Raw genomic sequence first — 25,988 nt, 5'->3', positions numbered from 1 at the left:
CTTGGTTTTAACAAGAGAAACCATACTACCAGAATCTAGGCTAACTGGGCAAATAAAGATACTCTGCGATTGACATAATCATTATCACATCACATAGATTTAAAGCCGCAATATGGCCTAAGTCATCACAACTAAAACATCTGATCACATATTTATCACAGCTCATACGAGGTCGGAACCTTCTTGGAATAACTGGCCAATCTCCAGGTTCTGAACCTACAGTCTCGGAACATTTCAGCTCATTCCACCGCCCAGCACCCTTTTCCCCTGGAACAGTCTCACCAGAATCCTCTGGAGATCGCCGTTGCTGAGCTAGGGGCTGGTGAGTGTACTCATCAGTTCCTCTGCTACCTCTGGTAAAATATTGGATAGTTTTAGATCCCTTAGTTTATTTTCTTTTTATCAAATCCAAGTGGAATGTGCTTTAAAGTCATGGTCACACCTCTCCGAGTCAACGATTTGTATTTTGCTAATGTTTTCAGACAGAACCTCTTTAGTCTGTCTTGAACAGATTTAGGGCTAGATTTACTAAGCTGTGGGTTTGAAAAAGTGGGGATGTTCCCTACAGCAACCAATCAGATTCTAGCTGTCATTTTGTAGAAAGTACTAAATAAATGAAAGCTAGAATGTGATTGGTTGCTATAGGCAACATCCCCACTTTTTCAAACCCGCAGCTTAGTAAATCTAACCCTTAGTGTTGTACTGAAGGTCTTTTTGAACTTTTGACAACTACAACAGAATTTGTGAGGTTTGTTCCGGTTGAGACTTAACATCATTTTCTTTTCCATTTATAAACTTCTGTTGGCTTTTCCAGTGCTGATATCTTTGCTTCAACCTGGACACGAGGACCTCTTAACTCTTGTACTTCTTCTCGAGGAGCTCGTTCTTCTGGCTGTGCTGTCTGGGCTGAGAAGGTCTCAGCACCCAGCTTATCATGCTGAATCTTTAACTCTTCATACTGAGGGCTAGATTTACTAAGCTGTGGGTTTGAAAAAGTGGGGATGTTGCCTATAGCAACCAATCAGATTCTAGTTGTCATTTTATAGAAGGTACTAAATAAATGAAAGCTAAAATCTGATTGGTTGCTATAGGCAACATCCCCACTTTTTCAAACCCGCAGCTTAGTAAATCTAGCCCTGAGTCTTGTATTCCAATATTTTTAACCTGGGTTATGGTCTAAATTTTCTACTGTATATCTGCGACTTTGGCATCAAGTTCTTTCTGGATATTTTTCTTTTCAGTCTACAGTGTTGCTACTTCTTCTCTTGCACTTCGACATTGACTTTGACTTGTAATCTGGGCTGCGTTTGCCCTTACAATATCAGTATTTAATTTTTCAGTCTCTTCAGTCGTCTTCCTCAAGCAACTCATTTTCCGCCTGCAGTATCCCACTTTTTTCCTGAGTTCAGGGTTAGATTATTGCAATTGGGAAGCACGGTGGCTCAGTGGTTAGCACTTCTGCCTCACAGCACTGGGGTCATGAGTTTGATTCCCGATCACTGCCTTATCTGTGTGGAGTTTGTATGTTCTCCCCGTGTTTGCGTGTGTTTCCACCGGGTGCTCTGGTTTCCTCCCACACTCCAAAAACATACTGGTAGGTTAATTGGTTGCTACTAAATTGCCCTTAGTCTCTCCCGGTCTGTGTGTGTATGTTAGGGGATTTAGACTGTAAGCTCCAATGGGGCAGGGACTGATGTGAGCGAGTTCTCTGTACAGCGCTGCGGAATTAGTGCCGCTATACAAATAAATAGATGATGATGATGAATGGCAATATATTTGTTTCTAGTTACCGTATCTTAGCTTTATGTTGTTGTAGGTCATGAAACAGTTTCTCTTTCTGTTGGGCCATTGTTTTTGCAGTTACCTGAATGTTTTCACAATCTGTATTCAATCTTGTCGCTCGTTTGTGTCTCTCCCAATGCGCAAGTTCTTATCTTGTTTCGGCAACTTCTTTTTCTTGTCTCACAAATCTGGTCATTTCTATGACTTGCTCCTGAACCTTTCATTCCTCACTGAAAGAGACATTGGGGTATATTTACTAAACTGCAGGTTTGAAGAAGTGGAGATGTTGCCTATAGCAACTAATCAGATTCTAGCTATCATTTATTTAGTACATTCTACAAAATGATAGCTTGAATCTGATTGGCTGCCTAAAGCAACATCTCCACTTTTTCAAACCCGCAGTTTAGTAAATATACCCCATCGAGTGCTCCCTCTTGAACAGAGCTCATCATTTTACAGAGAGCTTCATAGGTTTTGGTGCTGTTGTCTTCAGAACTCCTAAAAAAGCTAACTGTTGCACCATGGTAGCTTCCTGCCGCACTCTGATAGCTTCTCGCATGGCTTTAACTGCGTCCTCTATGTTACGTCACTGTAACACAGCCTTGTTTCCAAATCCAGATAAATGGGTATCTGGCTCTCTCTCATAAACATCATTTTTCATCTCAGCATATTGTAAAGAGTCACACTCCATCACAGTACTGATGTTCTCCAAGTCACTGCCTTTGTCCCTTCCATATTGAGACTTTGATACAACTGTATGCAATCTATCTGGTTTGAACACGTTAATAATCTTCGGCTTAATGTAGCTTGAAAAGCAGCCAACTTTACCTTCATATAGATAAAGCACTTTCTTTATAAAATTAACAATTTCACTTGTCTTAGTGTCACTACAATACATAACATGTGTCACAGTAAGTTTATCTTTTTAACTCTCCGTGCTCCTTAACTTTGCACAGGACCAGGCCACACCCAACTTGCGTGTTGCAGATTCACATACTTTCTTTCTGCAGCAAAAATATATATTTGGGGGTTTCTTTCTTAACCCCTTATTTTCCAGTCTTACTGAACGCATCTGCTTTAGAGCAATTAACAAAACCGATGAAAACAATTGATTTATTTGCAGAGCAGATTGTTTTTTTTAAAACTGCTGCTGAATGGTTTTGCAAACACATTTACTCCAACACAGAAATATCCACTTTACACTGGCAAAGTTTAACTGCTCTTTAATCTTCATGCATGCAGCAAGCACTCAGTATAAAGATTACTTCGTAGCCTGATTTGTCACTCACATCCACGTGGTTCTCCACTTCCCACTCCTGCTGTGCACAAACAAACCAGTTTTTAGTTGTTGTTATGCACAAAACATGCACAGACCTTTAAATGCAAGTCTTTCTCCAGTGTCTGTCACTTTCAATTTTTCATGCACACGCAGTCCTGCCTCCTGCAAGTTTCTCAAGGCTGCTGCTGCTCTAAATATGTGCAGATCTCACGCTCACATTCTCCACCATATTCTAACCGGGTCAGGGGAACAGGTGCCATCTCCTGGGGTAGATTGTAGCATACAGCAGTGAAGTCACCCAAGTGACAGCGAGTTTTATTAAGCAGAAAAAATAAATAAACACATGTCGTTCCTGACTATCAAAAACGTAAGAAGTTCTAGCAAATAAAGTTTTGCTCATGATAGATATCAGAATATCTCTCATAGAAACTCTGTATTCCCTTTCCCCAGGCAGAGAAGAGACTCAGACTGACTAAACTGACATCCTTTTAAAACACACCTTACAGGTGCAACCCTCACTCAGTCTGCTGTCAGACAAGCAGAATAGAAGACTCAGACTGGTCCTTGTAAATGGAGCCCGCCCTTCTCTCTCCACTTACACCCCAGGGACCCTTACCAGTTTTTCCTAAAGCTGAACATACTCCTTGGGATGCCATTTTCCTAGTACTTCTCAGTTAGTAAATATGTGTAATATATCTGAGAACGGTTGAAAAACAAGATGGAGGCATCTTTTTCCACAGTTAACAGTAGGACTAATCAAACAGAGCACCTGAAGAGACCTCCTCTATAAAGACTAGCTGAAAGTGTCACATGTCCATCAAGCTAGGGGAGGAGTATAAAGTATTTAAGCCTGAATTGTTCATTATGCAGGGTGACCAATGCTGAACAAGCTCGCTGTTGGCTAGGGAGTTGGTCTCTGTTAAGTTTGCAGCAGGATTGCAAGAAAGAATGTGGAATTCACCCGCCCACTTCCGCCACTGTACATATTGTGACCGAAGCACTGGGAAATTGGTGAATGGCAGGTATATATGGCCTAGGCTGGCTGTTTGCCTCCATTTGAATGACCACTGGTCCTGCTCTCAAACTGGCGGAATCCCTTGTATGTAGGCAACAGGGATTCTTTCGTTCTTTATATCTCCATTAGCTTTTAAGTGGCAAAGTTACAGAATGCTCATTGTTGTAATCTAATAATTGAAGAGATGTTGAAAAAACGTGTTCTCGCAAAGAATTCAGTTTACTCGAGGTCATGTTTTTACACCTCTCTTTATGGACGTGTTAACTATACAGCATAACACAACAATCACAGAAATCTTTTCATATTCTTGCATTATAGTCAGAGCACCGCTATCATCGCTGCAAGGAGCAAGATGCAAGAATACAAACTATAGAGCAGCAGCTGTATAGAAAATGTTCCCGTTTGTTCAGCACAGTTCAAAAGGTGCCATTAAACATAATCCGACTGGAAAAAAAAACAACCCTATTCTCTTTTCTGTAGCTTACTGCCAGGTTGTCAGTGTTCTTGGTTTATGCTTGGCTGACTGTAATGCTGTGAAAATGTTTTGAAGTGAATGCCATTAATTAATTCCAATGAATTTACCCATCAATTCTCCATTAACTTAAATTTTCCATACTGCTAAATGTCCATTTCGACCACTGCACCACTGCATTCCCACTTTGACCACTACACCACTGTATTTGATGACCAACAAGTTTTTTATTGAGCCAGTACATAACACCTCATCCCTCTGTTTTAACTCCCCCATTCTTGCATCCAATATACTTCATAAATGATGAATATGATGGAAATGAAGAATATGATTATAATAATTATATGAACATATCTATCAACATTTGGGAATCCTGCGTCGGGACAGGGAACATTGCCACTTCACGTCGGGGGTGGGGCCTAGCACGTTTAAAGCGCTAGGCTGCCCTGTAAACTCTCCTCCCCTCCACTCCAAACACCTCCGTTGAGCGGGCACCTACCCACGGTTGCTCTGCCATGCACAGCACCAGTGAAAATGCAATACTTGCCAATCCTTCCGAAATTTGGGTAGGTCTCCCGGACTCCCAGGAGAGCAGGGCATTCTCCCGCATCATCTGCCTGCTTCCTAATGAAGTGGGCAGGATTTGGAACCTCCATGATGCAATTCTTGTGGAATTGTGTCATTTTACATTTGCGTCATTGCGTCCCTGGGGGTGGGGCCAAAATGATTCTTCGAGCCTTGCCCCCTCCGTCATCACACGCCCACCTCCCCTTCGAAGGCAACGTTCTGAAAGCCAAAAGAGAAGTAGGTACTGTCTTGCTGCTGCTGCTCACTGATACACACTGACCTGAGGTGTCTCCTCCTACAGTCACTGCGAGGAGCACTGTTCAACATTTGAACAGGTGGAATGCCAAGAGCAGTGTGGGAAAAGACCCCCATTTCCCTCCCCTAAAAACACCCCTTCAATGCTACTATGTGTGGCATTGAAGTTGCATCTATCAGCTGCACATATCTCCCAGCTATCTTGGAATCATGGAAAAAAAGTCCTGATACTTGGGACAGCTGTACAGTCCCCTCAAACTGGGACTGTTGCATCTACATCGGTACATTTGTGAGGTTTTGTTTTACAGGCAGGCTTCTGACTTTACATAATTATATAATTGGGGTAGTGTTGTCGGCAGTGACATTATAGATCTGTGTGCTATGATTGTGTCACCATGATTGCGATCAGGGAAACTACATCTACCATCATACATTCCATGCATAACAGTAACACCAAACAGCATCTACTTCTCCCCTGTGACATCACTGCCAAGGAGCCAATAGCCTTCTTGGACAGTTGTAGAGAAGGTAACACAGAATGAAGTTTAAAGGGAAGTGGCTGACAACCGGCAAGACAATTCTAAGGCTGCAAAATTGTGTCTGTTACCAACCAAACTAAACAGAATTATTCCACATGTGAGCACACAATGTAAAAAAGAACAATGTAAAATTTAAATTAAAGCTCAGATGTTGTACTGGCAAGTATGTACGTCTGGGTCTAATAGATTTTATTGAAGCCACTATTTCCAAAGTGTCCTTTAATGAGGGCAACATACTATTGTTAATATTATATGCAATTGCTATTCATAGATGTATAGATCCCTGTAAATAATATCTATATAAACAGTGAGTTCTGATGTCATTGTTTCAGTATTGATTATTGATTTATTATAAGGAGTAACGCACCACCTCCTCTAAATACGACAGCTATAAGACTTCACCTTAGAGGTTTGTGTCTTGCAGCGTCAAACTTTTAATGAAGTTCTAATATTACAATGATTTACAGTAGGTAGTGTGTGATTTTCTATATTATTATTGTATTAATTAAATGTAGCATTGTGATTCGCTATATTATTATTATATTAAATGTAGCATCGGGATTATTTCTTATTTTATCCTTTTTTTTGGTATTTAACAATCAGTAACTACTCGACATTTCTGGTCTGCTTGAGGCTGGTGTCACACAAGCAGTTTTCACGCATGAGAACAGCCAGGGAAAAATCCGTACTTCTGAATCAGTCTGAAATTGCTCCCTGTCTGCGTGAAAGGGATTATGGGTTTGTGGTTATGCTTGTAGTATTAAATGCTGTCTGAAACTCTCTGCAGGTTCTGAACAGCAGTTGAATTGCTCATGTGACAGGTGCAGGAGAAATAACAGGCTTCCATGAATCACTTATTTGCTTTGGCTGTTTTCCTCTTTGCTGTAAACATTGCTTGCCACTTTTTAAAACCCGGACATCTCCTTGACTGACACATAATAAAACCCCTACATTTCGATAGGAAAGCTTCTTTAAAAGAAAACCAAGAGGAACCCCTCCTTTCCTGGCGGAAACGACACAGCCGAAAAACCTCTCTTGTGACACCCGCTCAAGTCTCCTGGCCTATTCTGGACATAAGAGAATATGACACGAAGACCCAACGGCCTACAATTATTCTTTTGGGAGATACCTACAGTAAACTTGCATAAACAATCATTTCATAGGGCCATAGATGAATGGACCGTACTTACCTAAAGGAAATCATGTAATGTCTAAAAATGATTCAAGTTGGAGCACCACAGAAGATATTTTGACAAAGACAGCAAATATATTCATCATCTTACCAGGCGGTAGAAGTCTGAAAGGACATCAGTGTTGGACTAACAGTATCTCCTTTTAAAGTGTGTACAGCATGTGACATCTGAGCCTGAGTCTGTGATTGGCAGGGCTCCTGCGCCGCCTTATCCCACTGCCTCTGTCCTTGCCGCATCCATTTTGCCTGGATACCCCACCTCGCGAGATACATCTTGCAGATGTCATAGTTCATTGCTGAATAATACATCAGATCCAGAACCAGCAGGAGCACCACAAAAAATCCATACACCCAGACTCCAACCAGTGCGCTGTAGTTGCTGTGGAAAATAAAATAAGATAAATGCAGGAAAGAATGAAAAGTATCACAAACATCAATGTACCAATAAGCATTTTAACACAACATAGCTCCCGACTGTTCCGATTTAGGTGGGAGAGTTCCGATTCTAGAGCACTGACATCAGGACTTGTTTCGCACATGTGGAAGTGAATCATAAACCATTTTATCCTCACAGGGGAAAAAAAATGTTCCTTCTTAACAGACAGCACCAGCAGAAGCTCCAAAGGAGTCATTACTTTCATAGCTCATAAAATCAGTATTTATGGAAGGTCTGTGGAGACCATGAGGTGTGTAACTTTCCACTATATGGATTAGGAACAAAACACATGTTATTATTTGTACATGGTATAAAAGGGCTGCCAAATCTTGAAATATTTTTTACTGACAATAGGACAATCAAGTATTACTGACACACTGTGTAATACATGCGAAATACACTCAGTGACCACTAGATACTCTTTTCTAGTACTAGGTAGGAACCCCCTTTGCCCCAGGAAGAGCCTGAATTTTTTGTGGCATGGATTCAGCAAAATGCTCAAAGCATTGCTTAGAGATTCTGGTCCATGGTGACATGATAACATTATGCAGTGGCTGCTGACTGAGCATTCATGTTATAATCTACCATACCACCAAATCCCAAAGGTGATCTATTGGATTGAAATTTGGTGACTGGGGAGGCCATCAGATCACACTGAACTCTTATCATGTCCAAGGAACCAACCTGAGATGACGTCTGCTGGATGGAACCGTTAGAAGATGGATAGACTGCGGCCATAAAGGCATGCACATGGTCATCAACAATACTCAGTTAGCCTGTGGCATTTAAACAATGCTCAATTGGTATTAAGGGCCTAATGTGTAAGTTAGCTCTCATTTTAAAAACACATATATGTATGATACAAAAATAGGGACTTCCATTGTTTAGAGTTAGGACCACCTTAGTAACAGAAGCGTCTTGACGTGGCTGGCGGCTTATCATGCATTTGCAAATGTGTGTAGCTGAGAATTCTGGGGGTAAATGTATCATACCCAGTTTTTTTCATCTTGCGGGAGATCGGTGTCTTTGCAGCTAATATTTTAAGGGGTAATGGCTTGTAAAGGCAAACTTGCCTTTACAAACCATCGCCCCTTTAAATTTTAGCTGCTAAGAAGCCGATCTCCCGCGAGATGAAAAAACCGGGGTATGATACATTTACCCCCTGGATTTTTACGTACAAGTAGAAAAGCGGCTCTTTTACTAGTTTATAGCAGTGTGCTGGGGGATTTTCCTCTACTGTTTCCTTTTCAAATCGGATGATGTTATGGGCAGCACGGTGGCTCAGTGGTTGGCGCTTCTGTCTCGCAGCGCTGGGGTCATGAGTTTGGTTCCCAACCATGGTCTTATCTGTGTGGAGTTTGTATGTTCTCCCCATGTTTGCGTGGGTTTCCTCCAGGTGCTCCGGTTTCCTCCCACACTCCAAAAAACATACTAGTAGGTTAATTGGCTGCTATCAAATTGACCCTAGTCTCTCTCTGTCTGTCTGTCTGTCTGTGTGTTAGAAACTTTAGACTGTAAGCCCCAATGGGGCAGGGACTGATGTGAATGAGTTCTCTGTACAGCACTGCGGGATTAGTGGCGCTATATAAATAAATGGTGATGATGATGATGTCATGTTTGTAAGGAGCCAATGGAGCCTGCTGTCGACAGAGGTCTGCATACGGACCCCTGAAGATGGAGAGTCTGCTGGATGGACACTGCTAGAGAACGTATATGTTACATGATCAGAATGTAGGATAAACGTTGTATTCGCAAAATTGACCCTTAGAATTAACACAAAACAGAACCATCTAGAGCTATACATTTAGAGAGATTACAGATTCTATTAGGAGCGCTCCTACAACTTAAAAATAAAAATATGTAAACAGCGTTAGTAATGTCACTAAAGATTTCACAAATATATATTTGAAATTAGAGTCAAAGTTATGGGCTAAGATGTGTAAGAGTTTATCCATCATTCGCCATACGATAAATATAACCATATAAAAAAAATTATAGGACACAATATGCAATTCATGTGGATTATATAATAGTTATAATATGGGCAACAGTCCCAGCTGATGATAGTATGTATATGTTTGTTACGTGTACAGCATACTTGCCAACTCCCGGAAACTTGCTTCTGGGAGTTGGGGGTGTGACTGGAGAGCGGGAGGGGGCAGGGTGAGGCAAATCACGTCATTTTGGCCCCGCCCCCCACGACATACAGTACGGGTTCACGGGGGCGGGGCTAAAATGACGCGATTAGCCTCGCACCGCCCCCTCCCGCCCTCCAAAATGGCGTTGTTCACCAAGAATCGCTCTCTGTGAAATCTTGGATCCGGGAGAAATGCCAGCTCCCCCGGGAGCCCGGGAGACTGACCCGAATTTCGGGAGTCTCCCGGACTTTCCGGGAGAGTTGGCGGGTATGGTGTACAGTACATCTCATACATAGCATTAAAAAGACTCTCTTCCTTAGTAACAAAAAAACGTTCCAATGTAAATAAAGAGGCAGACCTCAAGATTATAGATAGCACTTTCAGTTGATAAAGTTTGCATCCGAATTTTTGACAGTATTAGTCGGACCAGATAATCCTCCCAATTGGAGGTGAAATTCACTTGTCTGCTGCTGTTCTTAACGTTTAGCTGTTTAATTTGGTGGTGCCAAATACTTAATCAGACCAATAAATTCAAATACTGTATCCACAGCGAGCTTACTGTATGTTCATGTGTCGCCAATTCTCCTCAATCACAGGCATAAAATTTGACTTTCTGAAGTTGGTATTTAAACTTCATTCGACAGAGAGCTGTCAAGTTCATTCATTAATTAATCACCACCTGAGGATAAACCTACTTAATCCTATTATCATCAAACCATAATATAAATAATCCGTTTTCATTGTTTGTCAACAACAGTATAAAACTCATTTAAAAAAAAATATATAAAAAAATTGTTACAAGGAAAAACTTTGACTCATCTCAAATGGGAATAAAACAACGTGTGTAGCATCATCATGTTGTTATCACTCGAAAAGTAGAAAATTATTTTCAAAATATCAGTCATGATCTGTTAAAAATGGAAAAAACGAAAACTGAAAACAAATACCGTTCTTACCTATTGTATTTATATATTAATAAATGGATTATATTTATATTTGTAGTCAAAAAGTGATGCTTGATCCAGTTGATCCCTTTTTTCCTAACTATTTGGCTAATATACAAACTTTCAAATCTACAAATAGAACAATGAGATACTTGTGAGCGATATTAGTAAATAATCCTTTCTTCTATAATACAAAATCTCTAATTGTTTAGAAACATGGCTTAATGTGAACTTCCTGTGTATTGTACCATCAATTAAATCAAGACATCGGTCAAATAATATTTTTTGTCAAATAATTTGTCTGAATCTTTTATTTTGTATTAATGAGGTGTGAGGTGGAAATAGTTTTTCTTACATCACTTTCTTTGATTTGGGAAACATAGGGCAGCACAGTGGCCTAGTGGTTAGCACATCTGCCTCACAGCACTGGGGTCATGAGTTCAATTCCCAACCATGGCCTTATCTGTGTGGAGTTTGTGTGGGTTTCCTCCAGGTGCTCCAGTTTCCTCCCTCACTCCAAAAACATACTGGTAAGTTAATTGGCTGCAATCAAAAAAATTGACCCTAGTCTCTGTGTGTGTGTGTGTGTATATTAGGGAATTTAGACTGTAAGCTCCAATGGGGCAGGGACTGATGTGAACAAGTTCTCTGTACAGCGCTGCAGAATTAGTGGCGCTATATAAATAAATGATGATGATAGTTATCCAATAGCAAAAAAGGCATGTATTGTTCTTCTGCTCTGGTGACTTGTCTGCTCCTCTTGTAGTTTTTAAGCCATCATTATACTTATACAAGGTTGCAGCAGAGACGTCCTGCAGCACTGTGATTGCACCCCCCCCTCCCAGTCCTGGATCTATTGGATGGCCACAAGACCCTGGCCTGGTTTAAGGAACAAAAGAGATATTTATTTCTTAGTGAAAGTCCGAGACGGTGTTTTCTTCAGCGCCAAAAAATGAAACCACCAAACAAATTGAAAACAAAAAGAGTCAGATTAAAGCAAAAATAAGGAGTAAATTTGCTCTTAGACAAACCATGTTACAATGCAAGGGGTGCAAATTGGTTCATTATTTTGCACATAAGTTAAATACTGGATACTTTTTCATGTAAAGCACAAATACTTGATAGCTTTATTTTTACTGAAATTTGAAGTTGATCTAGGACATGCCCTATCCCAATTATAAATCTGCCTAATCACATTCTAATTTTACCTCCCCCTCCAATGTAACATGGTTTTGTCAAGGTGCAAATTTACTCCTTTTTTGGCTTTGCGTTCATTAATGAATCAGGCCCAAAAAGTGCACAGGGGTGCCGCAATTAAAGGCCCTCCTCTAAACAGAAAGGGCCCCTCTATCCCTGACCCCCAGAACCATAAGACCCCTTTAGTATGGGTCTCTTTTGCGCTGGATTCCGTTGAAACTTTCCCCAGGGCCCTGGAATCTTCTGCACCCATCCAGTAAGCCGTTTCAGCAGGGCGAGAATCTTATGGCCATATACCCTCTCCTAGATCTTGGGGTTCGGAGCCCAAAAGGGCATCCCGTGGTCTATTTTGGGAGGGCCTCGCCATACCCTCCTAGGATAGAAGTTCAATTGATCTTAGCCAAAAAGGCCGAGACCCAAAAACAGAGAGATGGGTGTCCCAAACTGAAACTGGGAACTTTGTTACTAAGCGGTATCAGTGTTTCCTCAGCAGGGCTTTTGATTGAAGCCCTGTACAACTTGGGCAATGGGGCCAGATGGAGGCAAATTATAATGGGGTGATGTAATAAAAATAATTAATGTACAGTTTACTGATTCTTTAATAATATAGTAAAACATATATCCAATACTGTTTAAAAAGTGCTGCATTCACACCGTTTGTTATCCCTAATCTTTTTAATACCTGCAAAATCCTTTTTTTCCGCTATCGTGACATTCACATAATTGTTTAAATGACATTAATATATATTTGTTTCATTGTGAAAATGTAATTGTTCATTTTTTATATTACTTGTTTTTTTGCAATAAATAAAAAATACATACAATTGTGCTACATTCAATTGCACAATTATCTCCTTGCAAACCTAACAATTCTCTCCTAAAGTCACCCATGATATGGACAAGCTCTGGTTATGAAATATAAACACATATCTAGTAATTATAAATTCTAGCACCGACATTTCCAACCACATAGAATAAAGGAAAACTGTGAGAGTGGATCATATATCCTCATATACTAAGATTTATAGAGGTGAGGAAGGGGTAGATCGTTGCACACAGTTTAGCTCCGCCAAACCAGAGGAAAGTGGTTTATTCATATGAATAATAAATACTACACTTTATGAAAGTGTCAGAACCAGGACTGTCAAATGGAAAACTAGTTAAATACTTAGTTCAAGATGCAGATGGGCAATGAAGCTTTTCAGGGTCTGTGGTCGTAGCAGATGTGTGTGATCTTTTCTACAAGTGAGGTTTGGCTGAGATCTTACTGCTTGCATCCATGGTCCTACCCATGCTCCACTAGGGTCCTGCTCCCCTCTGCAGCATCAGAAAAAAAGAGGGTGCCCCCTGCTGTGTAACCACAGCACTGCAAGTGCTCTCTGCTCAGACAGAAAGGGAACTCTGATGGTCCATCCCAACCTGAGCAGGAAGTGAATTGCGAAGTGACGGGCAGTGGAGGAAGAGGAGACAGCTGGTGGCTCAGTAATGGAGGGAGGGGAGGAAGGGAGTGCCTACCTTGAAATCTAGGGGTTTATAATAGGAATGTTGGTATTTACCATCTCCCTTGTTTTTTCTTCAGACTGCTATTAAAGATTAATGATGCTGTACTACCATGGCAACCACAGTCACATGGCACATGATGTAGTGAGCAGGGAGGCTTTGGAACATCCCTCTGAGCTCTGTCTGCACTGTGACATCATCCTTCTCCCCCCTCTGCCATCACATGACATGCTGAGAGCCTGTTTCTTTGTAGCAGACTGACTGTGTCTGTGTCTGGCAGCCATTTTTGTTTGCCAAACAGAGAGTTTTTGGAAAGGAGATCATGAATTGTAGGAGGATAGCTGAGAAAAATTACTATGCTTAAAAGCTACTTAACTTGCTATTTAAAAAAAAAAAATAACTTTGTGGAATTGATGCTTTGAAATGCTGTCTGTGGAATGCCATTTAAATCCACATCTTGTGTAATTTGTAGTCTATGAATAGAGCTGGGGTGACCTCTGTCAATTTATTCCGCTGTGTGGTGTTTGTGGCAGGACTGGGAACGTTTAAGGCCAAATTCTGCCAGTATATTATGTGAAATTTCACGGCCAAATGGTGAACAAGGCGCAAAATTCACGGAACTGTTTATAAAAAATTGTGGTATTCTCTACCTGTGACATTCCATCACCCCCCCCATATAGAGTCACATGCTCAATACACAGGCTTTTATGCACTCGCAATAGCCTTGTGCTTCTGACGTGACCGGCAGTTAAGTAAAGGGAATACATTATTAAAGTGAAGCCACTGAAAAGAGCCTAGCCAGGGCTACTGGTTTGCTCTACCAGGATGCAGTGATGTCTACTTCCTACTTAATGTAATATAACATAACTTCCAACATTTAGGGGTAGATTTATCAAATCATCTAACAAGAAAAAGTGTGATGTTGCCCATAGCAACCAATCAGTCTCTAGCTATCATTTATCTAGAATGCACTAAATAAATTATATTTTCCTTTTTGAAAGGTTTGATAAATCTAACTGTTGGGGTGAAAACAGCCCTGGCCAAACAGTGCTCGTTCCAGCCAGAAACGCCCTCTTTTGTGTGAAACCACGCCCATGTTTAGTAAACCCCGCCTCTTTCAAGGTCCAAATTACCTAATTCCAGACAATTGGGAGGTACATATAACTTTTTAATCAGCAGTTTTAATTAATCTACATTTATCTGATGCAGTCAGATGGGAACTTGGCATAAAGTTACCAACCAAGATTTATTAGTGAATACGGGCTAGTGAAAACTATAAAAAGTCCCGTAAAACTGCACTGTAGCCATTAAAATCCGGTTGATACCACAATGTTGTGTCGTTTAAACAATTGCATTTTGCAGCTTTGGTTACTGATGTTGTTAAACTCGTTAAGTTCTGTTAATAATTACTTCAGTACTGTAGTCTTACATTTAGAATTATGATGGTGGCACAGCAATTTATTTTGTCGTTCACGGTCACATTCAACGTGAAAACCGCCAATTAAAACTACAGCTAAAACAAACATCTATTCTCAATGAATACAATCTACGACAACTTATTAATCCCCCAGCCTGTAGCTTCCCCATCTGCTGCTTGTAAATAACATCTGTCTCTCATAGAAAACGCGTTCTCAGCTGATAGGACGGCACACAGCGCTCATCACTGCAGAGAACAGGGGGAACAGTGCACTGACATGTATTCAATATTGTCTTAGCCATGCTGCCTGTACTGATGTAAATCAGCAATGATCTATTAGGGGTTTAGAGGGGAACTATGTGACAGGGTCTGTTGCATAGATAATTTGTTTAACTGCTTTATGAACATTTCTCCGGGAGTTTAAGGTGTATTCATCAATCATACATAGATGTCCACTGAATATGACAACCTGCAAGAGAACCAGGAACTCTGCTGATATAAGCCAAAAAATGTGGAGAAAAGAGAATAGCCCATACTTGCCAACTCTCCCGGAATGTCCAGGAGACTCCCACATTTCGGGTGAGTTTCACGGACTCCTGGGAGAGAATAGCAATCTCCCGCATCGGGCAGAATTTGGTCCAAATCGCTGCGATTCACCGGGAATCGCGGCGTTTGGCCCATCACGAAGGCGGGGCCAAAATGAAACGATTTTCAGAGCTCTGCCCCCTGCACGCCCACCTTCCCTCTGCAGCTCCCAGATCATACTTGTTATAAGTTGGCAAGTATGGAATAGCCTCACAGCTTTTTTTAAAATAATTTACCAGGGGGTTAAATCAGGAGGAAATCTCCTGTGTTCAAGCGTTGTGATAACCAGGGGCCTGATTCATTAAGGATCTTAACTTGAGAAACTTGTTATTTCAGTCTCCTGGACAAAACCATGTTACAATGCAAGGGGTGCAAATTAGTATTCTGTTTTGCACATAAGTTAAATACTGCCTGTTTTTTCATGTAACACACAAATATCAACTTTCAATTTCAGTGTACAAATAAGCTATCAAGTATTTGTGTGCTACATGAAAAAACAGTCAGTATTTAACTTATGTGCAAAACAGAAAACTAATTTGCACCCCTTGCATTGTAACATGATTTTGTCCAGGAGACTGAAATAACAAGTTTCTCAAGTTAAGATCCTTAATGAATCAGGCCCCATATCTCTTCTACAAGTAGGGTTTACACCTTTTCTGGAAACAAATCTTCCTAAACTATGATGCTGCCCAATTAATCTTATTAATTATCCCTCTTTCTTCTATACCTCTTAGATTGTAAGCTCTTTTGCGCAGGGCCATTTTTACCCTCTGTTTCATATCATTATATGTAATTTCTGTCATGCCATGACCCCCCTCAATGAACAGAGCTGCGTAATATGTCAGTGCTTTATAAATAAGCAGAAAATAATAATATTACTAACATTGGCAAAATCGGGACACATATAAGCCCCACCCAAACTATGACCAGGACTGCCGAAATCATGCCCACAACCACCTAAGCCACGCCCATATTAATGTGTGGCCACACCCACTCCAGGGCCACAAACTGGATCAGTTCCACCGATAGTAGGAAGTTATGCAATAGTTTGCGGCATTTAGCAGCGGGGGCCAGGAAGATGACATTTGTGTGAACTGGTCTTTAAGCCCCGCCCCCTTCCACTTCACTAAGGAAGTGGGCAGGATTGCGGGAGTTTGCACTGCTCTAACAAGAGTCCAGGAGAACTAGAAATTCAGGAGTGTCCTGGATATTCTGGGAGAGGAAACAACTATGATTAAAGTGCATCTGTCGTCTACACGCAGTGGAAGCAGCCATTGTTATGGGCTGAGTGAATATTCAATTGAATGCAGCCTATGCATTCACTAGTAACACAAGACTTCACTCAGTGATTTCACTAGTTCCTGGTGAACAGAATAATGGTTTGTTTCCTAGTAAATTGATAAGCGGCATCCTTGGGTACTAAGCAGGTGTGCCTGAGAAACCTTCACATCACATGGCTCTTCCAGCTATCATCAGTATCATCAGCTATTTATATAGCGCTACTAATTCCGCAGCGCTGTAAAGAGAACTCACTCACATCAGTCCCTGCCCCATTGGAGCTTACAGTCTAAGTTCCCTAACATACACACACAGACAGACAGAGAGACTAGGGCATACTTGCCAACTCTTTAAACCTGTCCTCCGGAAGATCCCAGAGGACAGGTCATGTGACAAGTGTAGGGGGGGGGGGCGTGGTTACACCGCTGCGTCCCCATAGACCAGTTGTGTCATTAAGCTCCGCATTCCACAATTGTCCGGGAGGTTGCTTACTCTTCTGGGAGTCTAGAAAGACTCCCCGACATTCGAGAGCCTCCCGGAAATTTTGGAAGAGTGGGCAAGTATGTACTAGAGTCAATTTACTAGTAGTCAATTAACCTACCAGTATGTTTTTGGAGTGTGGGAGGAAACCGGAGCACCCGGAGGAAACCCACTCAAACACAGGGAGAACATCTAAACTTCACACCGCTAAGGCCATGCTTTAGCATTAAACAAAAGTAAATCCCACTCATACATTACATGCTCTATTACAAAGCCTAATATTCAGATATATATTAAAACCAGGAAGCATAGGAGGAAGGAGACAGCTGAAGCTGGATTCTAGTTGTAAAGGGTTATTTTCACTTAAGCTGAGAGATGAAAGCAAACAGCTAGAGCAGGGACCGTCTTGTGATGCCTACTTGCTATTTAGGCTGCACACAGTTGCCATGGTAATGGCCTAATGGATGGATTATAGATTTATTTAGAAATGGTATTAATTGGATTCCAGAATTGAAATGGAAATCAGCTTCTGTAAGTCCAGGCGAAGGCTTCCTTTATCGTGTCACAGCTGAGCGACTGTCTGTCATGTGCATTGTTATGCAGAACAATAGACAAAGGGAGCCGTTTGATCTATACCCCTTTCATCTTATTCTTCTCTTTACCCGGTTCTCCACTTTCTAAACTTATGAGTAGAGGTGAACTGTTCTGCAAAATATTTGCAGACCTCAATTACGTTGACACTTAACTAGAGAAACCCGGCGGTAACTGCCTTAAAGTGAAATGTAATGACTAAATTACTTTATTAACAGAACTCAATACCTTTTTTTATATACTACTTTACATGTAGAAAATTTAACAATGGAGTATAATGAATAAACAACTATATAATCTATCACTATATTAAAGGAACAAAAGAATTGCTTTATACACTACAATATATATATATATTTATATATATATATATATATATAAAAGTTCTTAAATTGAAGTTACATTGCTGAGCATGGTCCCCGCAAGATATATGAGACTGCAAATGGCTGTCACAGTTTCCAGACCACCCAGCAGGTCACGTGTTTCAGCTCACCCAGCAGAGCTGCAATAACGGTCACAGTTTCCAGACCACCCAGCAGGTCACATGTTCCAGCTCACCCAGCAGAGCTGCAATAACGGTCACAGTTTCCAGACCACCCAGCAGGTCACATGTTCCAGCTCACCCAGCAGAGCTGCAATAATGGTCACAATTTCCAGACCACCCAGCAGGTCACATGTTACAGGTCATCCAGCAGGTGCACAGGGAGAGTTCACAGTTTCCAGAGCAAAGATCAGGTACACAGGTCTATTGCCAGGTATCACATTTTCCAGAGGACAATAGTAATGCATTGTTGTAAATGGCGGGTGAACCTTTTTGCGAAATAACTCTGGAATGATGCAATTAATTACAACGCTAATATTTTTCTGCAAATCTACAGACCAAGACCTTTAATTTGTTATATGTGTCCTGCTCAGACAACGGCATCATATAAATAAGTCACTCATAACTCGTACCTATGCTATTAATATATAGATATTTGAGACATCATCATTTCCTTAGTATGTTTAAAGAAACATTCCCTCAAAGTAAGCTTTTAAACAGCCTATAAATATATATATATATATATATATATATATATATATATATATATATATATATATATAAAAACACATATTTATTAAATTAATCTTCATTATAAGGAATTACTTTCTTTTGATCCTGATGGTGTTATTGACCCCCTCATCATTACTCCTAGCTAAGAAGTGTGTTTTATATTGATAAGCTCATAACACCACCTGTAGACTGTTAGAAGGTACTGCAACCTAATGAAATTGCTTTCAAATGCTTATTGATCCTACAATAATTTAAAAAAAAAACAAAACAAAAAAACATTTGTTGATTAATTGAAGCATACAATATTTGTTCCACACGTGCAGTTTACATGACATTATGCCAGAGCACATATTGAACAGTCCAATGTTTTAAGTAACGATTTATATCTGGAACGTTATAGCCATGTGTTTGCCTGAGGATAATACATACATAGGTCACAAACCTTTGCAGTTAAACAGAGACAGGTAAGAAAATAAAGAGTTTAAGAGATCGTTCCTGTGTGCAACATACAAACATCCTCCTTAATTAGTCTATAGAGTTTGCAATAGCTTTATTAATTCTTTGAGGAGGTACGTGGACACCTACCCTTGGATTTAGATGTCATAAACAAATAGTTGGTTCTTAATCGTAATCGCATTTCATACAACTAAGTGTGATGGGAGCAACTTCTGGACCTGTTCTATCAGGGAAGAGGGGCAAGTTCAATAAAACTCTAGCAGATTGTCAAAAAGCTATTGTTTGTGTTTTTTCTGTTGTAGCCCAGCCAGTCCATTTGGAATACATGGAAAAGTTTCTCTCGAAAAAAGTGGAGGAACGCTCTTGACCCATATTTGGAGTACGGTTTTCCTTGTGGCTACACCTATTAGGTTTTGGTGCCCCTATATAGAGTGCCCAATATTGCCCACTCCGGGGTTATGGATACCTAAGTTGTTAACTAAGTGATCGTTAGCAACCCTTTGTGCATTCCCACAAGCCGTGGACAAGGTCTGCCATGGGGGACACGTTGGACGAAAATTGTCTTTAGGTAAGCACTGTGATAAGTATTTAACAACATGTTCATGTATGTGGCTGTTGGGAGGATTCTAATTGATTCCCAGAGTGTTCCGATCAGATTGTGAAAGTGATCTCACCAGACCGCCGGCATAATGCTAAGACTGTAGGAAGGACGTTGGGCCTGGTTCGGTATTTTTCTCTTTTGAATGTTTAGGTACTATTACTTAAAAAAAATAAAAGAAAACCCTTACAAGGACTAATACTGACAGTCCCTGAATTATATACTGACTGTAACTATCCACCTACAGTCACATAGACGGGAACACACTTTTCTGCGACAGACACTGAGGAGCTCGGTCACTTACTTATGCATATATCCATCCCTGCCCATGGTGAGATTCATCTGCATGACGTTCTGGAATTCCGTCTCATTGCAGCAATACTTGAAGACTGTGTTGTTATGGTGACAGCACAAGATGTAGGACTTGTTGTCGGAAAGGCGCGGGCAGTGGAATCCAAAGTGGTACCGGCCTTTATGGTCTGTATACGGCTCACAAACTCGGAAGTGTGCTGAGGAGACTGTGGGATATAAAAATGCAGTTAGTCATCTGAACGCTATATAAATATATATATATGTATATATATATATATACATTCAACAGAGCATTAATACACATAGCTGGTCTGCCAACTATAATCCAGATTCTGCAGCTGACTCCCATCAAGCGGAAGCCAGGGTGGAAGCACTATAATTGCTGAGGGCAAAAAGCTTCGAGGACCTATTGGCCCTGGGGCAAGGGTTTTGTGCAGTCTGTTCTACCCAGGGCCGGCGCTGTCATTAGGTGAGACTAGGACTCTGATGTTTATGGGGCGCCTAAAACATGGAATGAGTGACATAATGTCACCCATCCAGGGGTGTAAATACCCGCAATGCCCTTACACAGAGCAGCGGCAGTTGACATGAAGTAGAAGGAGACAGCAGTGTGCCGCTTGGCTATGATGTCACAACCAAGCACCAAACTCCCAGTCTGGGGAGCTGAGTATATGCCACCCCCAATCTCTGCCTAGAGAAGAGGCAACAAGGGTGGGGGTGTCGCTTATGAATAGGAGTGGACCCCATCCCAGTGGGAGGTGGCGGGGGGACAGTAGGGCTTACACTGGCCCGAGTTCTACAGTAGTCAGTGCTTCATTGCTCCCTCACACACTATATATATATATATATATATATATATATATATATATATATTCTGTTTCCATATAAGACTGTGATACTGGAGCTTGCACAGAATGCTCTAGTTATGCAATCACAGGATGTTATCGGAGTCAGTTTATTTGATGTTTCCTGAATGTTTTATGAGTGGATGACATAAGAGAGCTCACGTATGAGCCAGGTAAATTGAAGATATTACATGTAGTTGTTCATTAAAACCAGTGTTACCCACAGCACCCAATCAGCTGTCCGTTTTCATTTTCTAAACTATAGCAGAAAAATAAAAGCTTGAATCTGATTGGTTGCTATGGGCAACATTTCATTTTCTGCACAGTTTCCTGTGGAATAGTTTTCCTAAACTTCTGTTAGTTTGGAGGATGGCAGATTTCTGTAAAAGAATGTTAAGGCATTTATAGGACCGTGTACAGCTTTAATTCTGCATACCTTTACAACCCTGCATGACAATATATTAGAGAGATGCTATCAGTAAAATAATAATAATTTCAAAATAAATGTGCACCGTTTTTTTTTGCTTGTGACTGCAGATACAATGAGTACAGCTTTTTTAACAATGATTATTCCAATGCTCCAATGGGAGGATCTGAGTGGATCATGGGAGGGGCTAATTCATACTGCCACGTCTCAATTTGCATACCGTGACTTTTAAATTTCTACTTCAACTATTGGCTGGGATCATGGGTCCCTGGGGATTGCCCCGTCTACTTCAATTGTAATCCACTACAGCCTGCCTAGGGGCCTTCTGACTTCAACATCTAGGATGACATCTGGGGGTAAATGTATCAATCTGCGGGTTCTTCAACACCCGCGTGTTCAGCCTCTTCCACGATTAAATTTCAAGCGGCGCTGCATTGTAAAGGGAAGTTAACCCTTTACAATGCAGCGCCGCTTGAAATTTAATCGCGGAAGAGGCTGAACACGCGGGTGTTGAAGAACCCGCAGATTGATACATTTACCCCCTGGTATCTTCCCCCATCAGATGCCAAATGATAAAACTATAAATTGGTCTAAGCAATGTAGGTTCCAAGAGACAGGAAGAGATTAATTATGTATTGCAGTCTAATTAGACAAACTCTGGAGTACTGTGTTCAGTTCTGGAGACCACCTCTCCAGAAGGACATTCAATCGAGGAAATAGAGAGAATTAATTGAGAGAAGTAGATGCTTGGGACAGATATTCAGTGGGAAGTTTCTAGTCTAGAGTGGTATAAGAACATAATATTCTTGGGATATTTATAAAGTGATACTAAGGCTAAATAAGAACAAGCAAGAACGGTTTGCTTGCAACACTAAATGGTTCATCCATCTGATAGTGTTTATCTGCCAACACATTTGTATGTCTGAATAGTCATATGCTCATTTACATTATAATTGTGTGCTAGATGTATAATGTTTAGTCAGAAAAAAATATCATATTCTAAAAGAATAACTTGCAAGATGACCCAGAAGTTCATCCAGCCGGCGAGCATGTGTCTGGAGGATTGGCTTGGGTCCATAGAAGATTCTTGGCCTTCAGTTCCCACATCCTATCTACTGATGTTTTTATGCAGTCACATCAATGAGGCTACTGGTAACATCTCAGTCACTGACTGTAAAGACACAGGACGGTGTAATGTAAGACACATGTGGAAAGATCTAGAAAATTAAATGTCAGAATAGGAGTCCCTGGAAAAAGTTTGAAGACCGAAGAAGAGTTTGTTCTGTATAGACGGAACCCAACGGAATCATTCCCTGGACATGGTGACATTCTATGACTTGGAACAAGAGACGATAAGTTAGAAGAGGAAGTAAAGTCAGCAGATCCAAGTAATGTTCCTCACACTTGGCTAAGATGTTCAGTAATTTGGTTTGTTGGTTCTAGAACGCTCCAAACAATGATTGTAAACTAACAAGCCAATCAGTGAAATGCATTTATATAGTTTCTCGTACTTGCAAACACATGTCCTGGCACGCATAGGTGTCAGTCATCACTATCAGTTGGCATTTACACCTGCCCTATCGCTGGTGCAAGTGATACGTCTAAAAATCACGAACCTGAGAGATGTCCAGAACTTGAATTCAGACGAATGTGGGTGCGATTGACCTTGTTACACCCTTACTGTACATTGCTACAGGCATTCGCCTTTTCCACCCCCGTTCTGTCCTTCAGACTGCAGGCAGTCGGAAGTATCATTTGTGTTTGCACATGAATTGGATGCAATTGTGGTCACTGGTGTAAGGTCCATTTCTGAGTTTGCGCAGAGAAATTTCACCCAGGATACAACACGTAACGGGACTGACGTCCGAAGAAGAATCAGATTAATGAGATGGGACCAAAAAAATCCCACTATTTGGCAATTTCTAGCAATCCTGATAAATTTAAAAAAGATTGCAAAATCCCCGTTTAGTAAATCGCTTCCTAAGTCTACAAAAATGTATTTCCCTCATAGTTATTCCCATAAGAACGGAACTTTATCAGGAAGTAAGGGATTGTAAAAATATGCAATGTTAGGAGATATTTCTGGTTTTAATGTTTGAGATGTTCTGCTGAAATAGATATTCTAATGCGTCTGAGAAGGGAAGTTGGAACATGAATCTGTTCTGTGGATCTCAGGAAAACTTAGTAAACTAACTTTATTATAATCTTTAAGCAAATTCTTACTAGAGACTGCGATAGACGAGCTATGAGCTTCTGGATAGTACAAGTTTATAGGAACCTACTTGTGGCACTGTTTGTATTGAATCAAATGGATATACAAATCTTATTACATCTAATATAATTATATCTATCAGGCACAGAGGTATCTGTGTGCAAAGCTGCTAGATGTAAGTAGGATTTAAATCACACATTGTCCATGATATAACCTTTATTATGCTTTTCACAGAGCGGGGGAATCGGTGATAACATAATGAAAGGATGTAATTTTGCAAAGTAAACTTAGTCTAGTACCTCTCCTGTCAATGCTCCTCTCTGCCTTAAAGGATTAACCTTCATGTCAAGAGAAACCCATTACACTTGGTGTATAAACATCTGATGTACTCAGCCTTGAAGAGTGGCTGTTGGAGACTTATCGTACTATCTAGCACAGTAATAGCCTAATGCAGGAAGTATTCACATGCCCTTGTTGGGTCCAACTTCTCACATGAAATACACTGTGCAGATGTAAATTGCTTCACAATAGAAACCATTGTTATATATCTTGCACTGTTGTGATCTGATATGCTTGAAATAGTTGTATACAAATTGAATATATGGCTGTACATATCTGGCTCTATCTGCTAGCCAGGACCACAATCAGGTGGTATGGGATGTACCAGGGGCTAGGACTGATAAGGGGGCCTGCTGTCCAAGGCAAGTTGCGTTTCCCCCCCCCCCCCCCCCCAATAATCTGTTGAGGTCCTCACTGCTCTGGAAGATAGTCAAGTGACATGGGGATGTTATGTGGGTGTGGTGTTATCTTTAATATGTAGGGTGGGTATCAAAACTAACAAATCACGCTGCTTCCAAAGCCCTTCGCATCATGATGACCACGTTGTTATGGTGCCAGTCATGTGACATACGGGACGTGCGGCTGACAACGAGCCGTGAAGCGTCGTTGTTACTCGAGTGAGTTCACTGCACCACTCCACTACTGGTATACAGTACTGCTACTTAATATATTTCATATAAATGTGTTTTTTACAGTGCAGTAAAAGTCACATCTACAGTCTACAGCTTACCAGCCACCTGTTAGAGAAACACCACAGTAAAACCTGTTTTATGGTTTACAATAAAAGGGCCTGATTCATTAAGGATCTTAACTTGAGAAACTTCTTATTTCAGTCTCCTGGACAAAACCATGTTACAATACAAGGGGCTAGATTTACTAAGCTGCGGGTTTGAAAAAGTGGGGATGTTGCCTATAGCAACCAATCAGATTCTAGCTGTCATTTTGTAGAAGGTACTAAATAAATGAAAACTAGAATCTGATTGGTTGCTATAGGCAACATCCCCACTTTTTCAAACCCGCAGCTTAGTAAATCTAGCCCTAGGGGTGAAAATTACCATCCTGTTTTGCCCACAAGTTAAATACTGACTGTTCTTTCATGCAGCACACAAATACTTGATAGCTTATTTGTACACTGAAGTTTAAAGTTGATATTTGTGTGCTACATGAAAAAACAGTCAGTATTTAACTTATGTGCAAAACAGAATACTAATTTGCACCCCTTGTATTGTAACATGGTTTTGTCCAAGAGACTGAAATAAGAAGTTTCTCAAGTTAAGATCCTTAATGAATCAGGCCCAAAGTTCTCTCTCTGCCCACAGTCATTATAAAGTCCCTGGGAGGAAAAATACCCAGGGGTGCACATTTCATCTACAGTCAGAGAGTCTGGTGGGCAGAGCTAAGGGTAGATTTGCTAAACCTTCTAGAAAGGAAAAGTGGAGGTGTTGTTCATAGCCACCAATCAGAATCAGGCTATTATTCTCTAAAATGTACTAGATAAATGATAGCTTTTTAGAAGGTTTGATAAATCTACCCCTGATTCTTTTATATTAACCACCGGAACTCTTTCATCCAAATCTGCAAGACTACCATACCACCCAACATTTCCATCCCTGACAGTAGAACAGGGGGTGTGGCCACACCATGGTGGGGGCGTGGCCACTGCACCAAGGGGACCGCTCCCCTAGAGTGCTGCCTAACGCTGTAAAGCACCAGGCTGCCCATTAAAAGTCTCCCTTCACCTCCAATGCTTTGCAGGCCACCTGTGAATGGAAGATACCTCCTAACGTTCCCACTTGCAGAACAATCATGTCCCCCGGAGATACAACAGGACAGAGCCCTAAAATCAGGACTGTCCCGCGAAATTGGGACAGTTGGGAGGTATGGAGTACACATCATAGAGTACAAACCATAGAGTATATACCATTGAGTACATACTATAGAGTATACACCATAGAGTACATACCATAGAGTACACACCATAGAGTACACACCATAGAGTACATACCATAGAGTACATACCATAGAGTATACACCATAGAGTACATACCATAGAGTACACACAATAGAGTATACACCAT

The 25,988-nt window shown here is 40.8% G+C and overlaps 1 protein-coding gene across 2 annotated transcripts in view; it reads right to left on the bottom strand.

Annotated features, from left to right (window-relative positions):
- SHISAL1 (shisa like 1) overlaps positions 1 to 25,988 on the bottom strand; it is a 120,885-nt gene that overhangs the window by 17,709 nt on the left and 77,188 nt on the right. Inside the window, exons 3-4 of one of the 2 annotated variants that reach the window (XM_075210263.1) lie at positions 20,080 to 20,293; positions 7,193 to 7,480 (exon numbers count right to left, since the gene is read on the bottom strand). In XM_075210263.1, coding sequence (XP_075066364.1) covers positions 7,193 to 7,480; positions 20,080 to 20,293 — 502 coding nt within the window. Of the gene's footprint in view, positions 1 to 7,188; positions 7,481 to 20,079; positions 20,294 to 25,988 lie in introns of those variants that run through there. The other variant, XM_075210262.1, reaches the window with a different exon arrangement.

Source organism: Mixophyes fleayi, chromosome 4 (assembly GCF_038048845.1).
Source record: "Mixophyes fleayi isolate aMixFle1 chromosome 4, aMixFle1.hap1, whole genome shotgun sequence".
NCBI lineage: Eukaryota > Metazoa > Chordata > Amphibia > Anura > Limnodynastidae > Mixophyes > Mixophyes fleayi.
This window is presented reverse-complemented; position numbering and strand designations above follow the sequence as displayed.